General features: G+C 66.6%; 2 protein-coding genes across 2 annotated transcripts in view; one reads left to right on the forward strand and one right to left on the reverse strand.

Moving 5' to 3' along the window:
- Positions 1-3455, reverse strand: part of RGS14 (regulator of G-protein signaling 14) — a 7127-nt gene extending 3672 nt beyond the window's left edge. The window contains 11 exon segments of the mRNA XM_019535358.1: positions 4-151; positions 370-513; positions 838-930; positions 1545-1690; positions 2344-2477; positions 2479-2636; positions 2638-2720; positions 2723-2771; positions 2773-2849; positions 2852-2897; positions 2899-3455. Coding sequence (XP_019390903.1) covers positions 4-151; positions 370-513; positions 838-930; positions 1545-1690; positions 2344-2477; positions 2479-2636; positions 2638-2720; positions 2723-2771; positions 2773-2849; positions 2852-2897; positions 2899-3126 — 1306 coding nt within the window. The 5' untranslated portion in view covers positions 3127-3455.
- Positions 3456-5356: 1901 nt separating this feature from the next.
- Positions 5357-7755, forward strand: part of LMAN2 (lectin, mannose binding 2) — a 4559-nt gene continuing 2160 nt past the window's right edge. The window contains exons 1-4 of the mRNA XM_019535352.1: positions 5357-5549; positions 5657-5775; positions 5856-5973; positions 6516-6595. Coding sequence (XP_019390897.1) covers positions 5372-5549; positions 5657-5775; positions 5856-5973; positions 6516-6595 — 495 coding nt within the window. The 5' untranslated portion in view covers positions 5357-5371. The remainder of the gene's footprint in view (positions 5550-5656; positions 5776-5855; positions 5974-6515; positions 6596-7755) is intronic.

A 7755-nucleotide genomic window follows, 5' to 3' on the forward strand; every position in this document is an offset into this window, starting at 1 on the left:
CCTTGCCGAGGTCCAGCGTGGGGCTGCCACTGCGTGGGTGGGGTCGCAGGTCGGGCAGGGGCAGCCCCCCACTCTCGGCCTTGGCACAGGCCTGGTACAGCGGGGACTTGACAAAGCGGGCGTAGCTGTCGAACTTCATCAGGTTGAAGATCTAAGCCAGAGGCAGGGCCAGTGAGAGTCCCCTCGGCAGGAGGGCTACGTCCACCCCAGCAGGCAGCCCAGGCCATGGGGTGTGAGGCTGCCCTCCCAGCCCACAGCCCAGCACAGCCCCACATGGCAGGGCCCGGCCCAGGCCTCCAGAGTGGGGGTGTGGGCGGGCGCAGCCATGCCCCAGGCCTCGGGGGAGCAGGTGGGCAGTGCTGTGCTCACCTGTAGCTGCTGAAGCTGGAACATGTCAGGGGTGGGGGTGGCCAGCACGTCCTCCCCAATCCAGGCCTGCCGGTCGATGTTGACAGGGCTGACGGCATGGCTGGACAGGAACTCATCATAGATGCGCCGTGCATCCTGGGCCAGCTACCGGTGCCAGGGGAGCTCGGGTGAGTCCCCCCAACATGCCTGCTCTGTGCATGGGGCACAGGTCACCCCATACCCGTGGTCCCACTCTGCAAGGATGTCTGCCCTCCCCTGCCAGGCCCCCACCATACTGCCCCGGGCTCCCTTGGAGGTGTTGCCCTCCCACAGCCCAGTCTTGGTGCTGTGCCTGGGGCAGCCCATGAGCAGGGGTCTCTCCTGCACTTTGACAATGCCCAGGCCCTTGGGCATAGTGACCCCAGCCCCGGCCCTAGCCCCAGCCGAGGTGCAGCCCTGCGGCAAGGCGGGCTGCATCGTGCCTGGTACCTGCTGGGTGTTGCTGGCAGGGATCTGCTGGAACCGCTCACACGCCTGCCAGAAGTAGACGTTCTCAGCGCTGAACTCCTTCTTCAGGAACTCCTGGGGCAAGAGGGGACATGCCAGCAGCCATGGGGGCAGCTGGGCACTGGGGCACCCAGGTAGAGGCACATGGCAGCCAAGCACCTGTGCCCCAGCCCTGGGGAGATGGCAGCCTGTGGGCATTGTGCCCAGAGCCCGACAACCCCAGGGTAGCCCAGGCAGGGGTTCACATCTGGCTAAAGCTGCATGCTCCAAGGATGGCCCCTCGGCCCTGCAGAAGCTGGGAACCTCACAGCCCCAGCCGTGGAGCCCAGCTCAGGTGCCTGGGGGTGGCTGATCCCATGCTGGATGGGCTGCCAGGCTACAGGCTTGCAGGGACCCGGCGATGCCCAGCAAGGCTCTGGGTGGAGCGCTGGCTGCACAGAGGCCTCAAGGATCCCTCCTCCCAGGGGACACGGACAGGATAGGCTCATCCTGCCCAGCAGCCTCAGACTCCAGGCTGAACCTGGGGCCAGTGGCCCTCCTGCAATGCCAGACAGTATGTGGCCAGGGCCTGGGGGAGGGAGGAGGCCCCAGCAGCTGGGCAGGGGCCAGGTGCGGTGACAGGGGAGACCTGCCGTGGCAACAGGGGCGGGAGGCAGGAGGTGGCAGGGAAGGGGGCTCGCAGCACTCACGGTGAAGTAGGCGAGGCCCACACGGTCCTGCAGCAGTGCCTCGAAGGACTCAGCCCAGCTGGCCACAGGCCCCGGAGCGGTGCTCGGGGAGCTGGGCAAGCTGTCCACGCTCTGACTGCTGCCCCGGGCCCGGGAGGCATTTAGCTCTGTGACAGAGAGACATCAGCTCCAGCCAGGCACCACGTGGGTGCCACAGCCTCCCCGCAATCTAGGGCACCTGTGGCTCAGGACCACTGGGACAGGCAACATCCTGCCAGGCCCCCTCCCCCATCTGTCTGGGCTGGAGTCTGCAGCAGCTTGTGCTGATGTCCCCGTCTGCACTGGTTGCTTGAGCACCGCACCCGACTAGCGCCTGCCAGCCCCCAGGGACGTGTGGGGACTTGTTGGACAGTGCCCCAGAACACCATGAAGCCAGGGCCAGGAGGGGCTTCACTGAGCTGGGTGAGTCTCAGGCACCTGTGGGCACAGAGTGGGCAGCAACACTGGACAAAGCCTCACAGCTGGCAGAGCACGGTGCAGCGACCACTACCTGCCCACGAGCTCAAGCGCAGCTCCCAGCAGCAGTAGGGGTAGGACCCTGGCCTAGGGGGCACTGGGGTAGGAGCCAGTTGGAGCTTCAGCATATGCCAGGAGCTCCACGAGGGGCCCTTGTGGACTACAGAAACCTGGGGTCTGCCCGGGGGAGGCTCCATGCGGGCTCCTGGGGCCTGGCATGGGTCCACACCAGCACAGCCTCCCAGGACTGCTCCCCAGAGCGGTGCCAGCCCTCAAGCCAGGCCCTGCAGCCAGTCACACTCACCTCCAACAGACGTGGCGAGGCCCTGCAAAACCAGAGAGGGGAGGTCAGAAAGGACAGCTGGACCCTGCCATTGCAGTGCAGACAGCTAAGGCAACCAGCTGGGCACCACCTGGTACCAGCCAGGGGGCAGGGGGAGTGGGCGTGGGGCTGGTGTAGGGCAGGCTGGGCCAGGCAGGTGCCTACTGGCATGCTGCCTCGGGCCACCGGGTGAGCGCTGCCTGCGGTGTGGCCTTGTGGGCGGGCGGCAGCACCGATTGGGAAAGGGCGGATGCTCTGAGCAGCCACCCCCAGGCAGGCACAGGAAGGGGAGGGAGGGCAGGAAAGGGGAGGAGAAGCAGAAGCCTCCACCCCAGGGATGGGCCCAACACCTTCCCAGGGCAGCCCCTGTGCCCTGCCAGTCCCCCAGCCAGGGCAGGGGGTGGCACAGAGTGTGGACGCGGCACACCTCGCCCAGCTATGGGGCTGACCGTGGCTGGATGCCCCAGCCAGGTGGGCAGCACTCTCACCCTGGTGCAGAGGGGACATCCCAGGGGCTGCTGGGTGGCTGTCCCAGGGCCAAGGCAGGGCTCTGGGCACGTGGGCAGCTCGCAGAGGGTCATCCCAGGGGCTGCTGACAGCCAGGCCGAGCGTGCCCCCCATGCAGGTGCCAGGCCAGGCCCCCCCAGGCTGGAGGCTAGAACCCTTCCAGGTTTGCAGCAAACCTTGGCTTTTTGGATCCAGCTGCTGCAGGTCTGGGCCTTGCTCTCCCAGCCTGGCCACCAGCACAGCCATGCCCCACGGCATCAGCTGCAGCCCCCCAACAAACCCAGTTGTGGCTCCCGCCCCTGCTGCCGCGCGCCTCTGCCAGCCCACGCCCCTCCCACACCTGCGCCACTCTGGGCCACGCTCCCAGCGTTGCCAGGCACCCCGCACCCGGCGCTACAGCCCTGTCATCAGCTGCGGGAGCTGGCTCAAACTGCTCCTGCCACTTCCGACCCGAGTGGGCCACTCTCAGCAGCCAGCATCTCTCCGAGGCATGCATCCCTTTACCACTGCCCCAAAGCATTTCCTGCAGCCCAGCTGCCAGGAGGGAGGGAGGGGGTAGGGGAGCAACTGTAGCCTTGGGGCCAAAGCCACACCATAACCAGCAGCTCCCCCCATAGCTTCCCTCTAGCATCCTCCCCAGGCCTGGGGGAGCAGGGCCCTGCAGTGGGGAGCAGCCCGCAGCAGCCAGGGCCAAGGAACCCCTGCCACCAGCGAGGAGCACAGGGGCTATCGCAGCCCAGGGGAGCCAGGCCCCAGGCTGGACAGAGCAGCATGCAGGCACCTGGCTCCTACCTCGAAAGCCAGTGAGGCAGCACTGGCAGGACAGGGCAGGGCAGTCACTCACCACACGGCCATTGTGAACACCCAGCAGCTTGGCCCGTCCCTGCATGCCGCGCACGGCCCCACGGGGCCTGTCAGCACCAGGGCTCGGGGCGCGGCCGGCGACCCCTGCAGCGCCCACAGGCCCAGCACATCCCCGGTGGGCGGGCGGCGGTGCGGGCGCGCTGCCTGCCAGGAGCGCTGCGCTCTGCTCCTCACTACCTCTTTTTGCTACCACAGGAAGTGTCACTATGGAAACCAAAACCACAGTGAGCAATGGGTTTGAGGAGACTCCCTCCGTGCAGTGGAGGCCTCTCCATCAGGGCTCCCGTGCTGCCGGGGCTCCCCGCGGGCCACGTGCCCAGGCCCCAGGTCCAGCTCCTGCCAGGAGCAGAGGTCAAAGGATGGGGCCATGGCATCTAGAGCAGGGCCTTTCACCCAGGTGTCTGCCCTGGGCAAGCGCCCGCCCAAGTCCCTGGGCACAACCTGGAGCAGGAACAGGAGGGAGCATTCGCAGTGCCGCCCAGGAGATGGCACCACACGGGCTGCAGCTCTGGGCAGGGCCATGTGCCCTGGGCCCCGCATCGCTGCCCCTGGCACATGAGGGCTGGCGAGACCAGGCCGGGCCTTGGGCGCTTGGCTACTCCTAGCAGCATTTTGGTCACCAGTAGCTCCAGAGTCTCTTCTGGCCCTGCCAGTTCCAGGCACTGCAGGTTTGCTTCCTCCTGCCTGCCCACTTCCATGGAGACTGGCAGACGGGTGAATGGGCTTTGCTTCGGTCCGCTCCAGGGGTCCCTCCAGCCCACGCGGCTTGGGGACAGGTTCCCGGGCAGGCCACAGAGCCCCGACCCCTTGCACCAAGCTAGGCCACAGCCCCTGGAGCCGAGATGCCCCAGGACACATCCCGCGCACGGGGGAGGCGGGAGCCGCAGGGCATGGCTCTGCCCACGCGGGGCCCCGCGGCCAGGGACCACCACACGGGTCACCGTGCAGGGCCGGGCCGCAGGCGTCGCCCAGCTGAGAGAAGACCCGAGGCCCCGGCTCCAGCCCGAGAACCGGTCTTGAGCCCGCGCGGACAGGCGGGCACCAGCTCTGCTCGCCGTGCCTGGCCCAGCGCTTGCTCCTGCTCCCGCTCCAGGCCCGGGCCGCCAGGGCCGGCCGGGCCCGGACGCGGGGACCGTGGCGCTGTTGGGGGGCCCTGGGGGCGGCCGCCTAGCCCCGGCGATGCCGCAGCACCTGGGAGCCCGGGCGGGGGCTCGTCGGCGCCGCAAGGCCGGGTCCCCCCGCAGCAGCCCAGGCGAGCACCCTCAGCTCAGCTCAGCCCGGCCAGCGGCGGCGGCAAAGCGCGGGCGGGACACCCGGACTGGAGACACCCCGCCCCGTGCCCCGGGGACCGCGAACTACAGCGCCCAGCGTGCCCCGCCGCACGCACGCACGCAAACCAACCCAGCCCCACACTCCCTAGTCTGCGGGCGCCTCGCTGTTTAAAGGTCCGCTGGGCCCCGCCCCTCTGTGGCCACTGGCCCGCGGCGTGATGTGGTGCTGGCTGATTCGCCGCGCTCTCCGCGGCTGCGCTTTCCGATTGGCGGCCGGAGCGCGGCGGACTCGAGGGTACTTCCGGCCCAGGCTTGGCGGGGGACTGGTTTTGGCGCGTCCCGGCCGGAAGCCGGAAGTGGGGGTGGCAATGGCGGCGGCTCCGGGCAGCGGTGGCTGCGCGCGCGGGGGCCGGGGCCGGGGCCGCCCTACCCGCGGGCTCCTGCCAGGGCTGCTGGTCCTGGCGGCAGTGGCGGCGGCGGCAGAGCTCACGGACGGGAACAGCGAGCACGTGAAGCGAGAGCACTCGCTCATCAAGCCCTACCAGGGTGAGGCGGGGCGGGTGGCACTCCGGGGCCTAGAGGCTCCGCCGGGGCTCGCCCGTGGCCGGCGGCCCCCAGCGCCGGTCTCACCCACTCCCCCCCTGCTGCCGCAGGGGTCGGGTCGAGCTCGATGCCGCTGTGGGACTTCCAAGGCAGCACGATGCTGACTAGCCAGTACGTCCGCCTGACGCCCGACGAGCGCAGCAGGGAGGGCTCCATCTGGAACCGCGTGGTGAGTGGGTGCAGCAGGGCAGCGGGCGAGGGAGTGCCGGGCTGGCCGGCTGGCCAAGCCTGACCACCTGTTCCTCGCAGCCCTGCTTCCTCAAGGACTGGGAGTTGCATGTCCACTTCAAGGTGCACGGGGTGGGCAAGAAGAACCTGCACGGGGACGGCCTGGCTCTGTGGTACACGCGGGAGCGCCTTGTCCCAGGTACCGGGGTCCTTCGGGGGGGCCTGGCTGCTTGGTGGCTGCCAACTGCAGTCCAGCAACGAGCTGCTGTAGCTCCGCCGCTGCCCTCGGGTCCTGCTCCTGGGCAGCGCCATAGCCAGGGCTTTTCTGTCCTTGGGGGCTGCGGCGTTCAGCCAGGAGCACAGCTAATGGCGCAGCCTGACCTGGCAGGTGCCAGGCTGGTTTGTCATGTTTCAGTCATGTGGGTCTTGCTGATCTCCAGTGCCAGGATCTCCCTGGGCACCAGACCCTGAGCCAAGCGCCTTCCTGCAGAGAAGCTGTCTGCTGTAGCACGTTTAAGGGCCCTCGCTCCCATCCTCGTGCTGTCGCTGTTCAGTGGCACATGCATGGTCTGTGAGGTGGGCCCCACGCTGCACGGGCCAATTGGGAAGCCCACCAGGACTGGCACAGCACCACAAAGTGCAGGGTCTCACTAGACGACTTGGTGTCACTTGCTCTGGACAGGGACAAGGGCTGCCTGGCACCTTTGGCATAGAGCTCCTTGCTCTACTTGGTTCTTCTAGGTCCTGTGTTTGGCAGCAAGGATAACTTCCACGGCCTGGCTATCTTCCTGGACACCTACCCAAACGATGAAGCGACTGAGGTAGGTGGCTCAGCACCTGGTTAGCACTGGGAGGCTTAGCAGGCTCAGGGCAGCATGGTCAGGGTTTGCTGCAGCTGCACAGAACATGCTGCTTGGGGAGGAGACTGGTGCTGGCATCGTGCCCTCTCTTCTCTTTTCCTGGGGAGAGGTACGCATGGTCCTAAGAGAAGGAGGGTTGCAGTTTGCTTAGTCCATCCTCTTGTCTTACCACCTACACCGGACCCGTTTCTAGGGTCTCTTAATTCTGCTGCCATTAGGGAGAGATGTAGAGAACCCACATAAGCCTCCAGGCTCCTGCTTCCAAAATGGGGGGGTTCAGGGAGTTAAACTCCCCCAGGGGGGTCTCTTGGTTGCTCAGCTTTTCCTCGGTGCTGCCAGACCCTGCGGTAGTACAGACAAAAGGAACCACCTCTGTCAAAACCTGATCCCACAGCTCTGCCTGGCAGGACCGTAGCCCAGCCCAGCTTGCCTCCCTCGCCTTGGAAGATGGGTCTGTGGTGTTGGACCCCTGCTCCGCCCTGTGCACAGACCTGGCAGGATTGCTTTAGTCCACTTGGCCCGTGTCTTCTGCCTCTGTCACCCACTTATACAATTATCAAATGCACCATCTGTGCCCAATCCCCTCCCACCCCCCCACTGTTGCTGCTGCAGGGGAGGATACTCCCAGTACCACTTCATTCTTCTTCAAACCCCTTCTCAAACCTTTTCTGCTCTGGCTACAAAATCCTTGCATGGTTGAGCCAGCAGGGCCTGAGGCTGCCAACCAGCCGGTGGAGACCACTGTGGTCTGCTTCCTAGTTCTGCTTCCTGTCCCCCCTGGTTCACCTCTCTCATCTCAGGCCTGAGCTGCTGGTTCTCTGGGCAGGGACCATTTCTTGTCCCTGGGCATTTGCTACCTAAAATGAGGAGGCGTGGGGGCTCCACAGTGGTGCAGATGGTAAGAGTTCAGGAGCCGTCGGGCGTTTGGGCAGTGCTTCGGGAAGGTGGCTGCAGGGGGTCTGCTCTGAGGAGCCGCCTGGGGAGCGCTGAGCTACCAGGCCTGGGGCTGCAGGGACCTTTGCCCCTAGGGTGCTGGTGCAAAACCAGTCCTGATTGAGAGGAGGCGTGGGGGCTCCACAGTGGTGCAGATGGTAAGAGTTCAGGAGGACTTGTCCTGCATT

This window comes from Crocodylus porosus, unplaced genomic scaffold, assembly GCF_001723895.1.
Source record: "Crocodylus porosus isolate Cpor-Errol unplaced genomic scaffold, CroPor_comp1, whole genome shotgun sequence".
Lineage (NCBI taxonomy): Eukaryota > Metazoa > Chordata > Crocodylia > Crocodylidae > Crocodylus > Crocodylus porosus.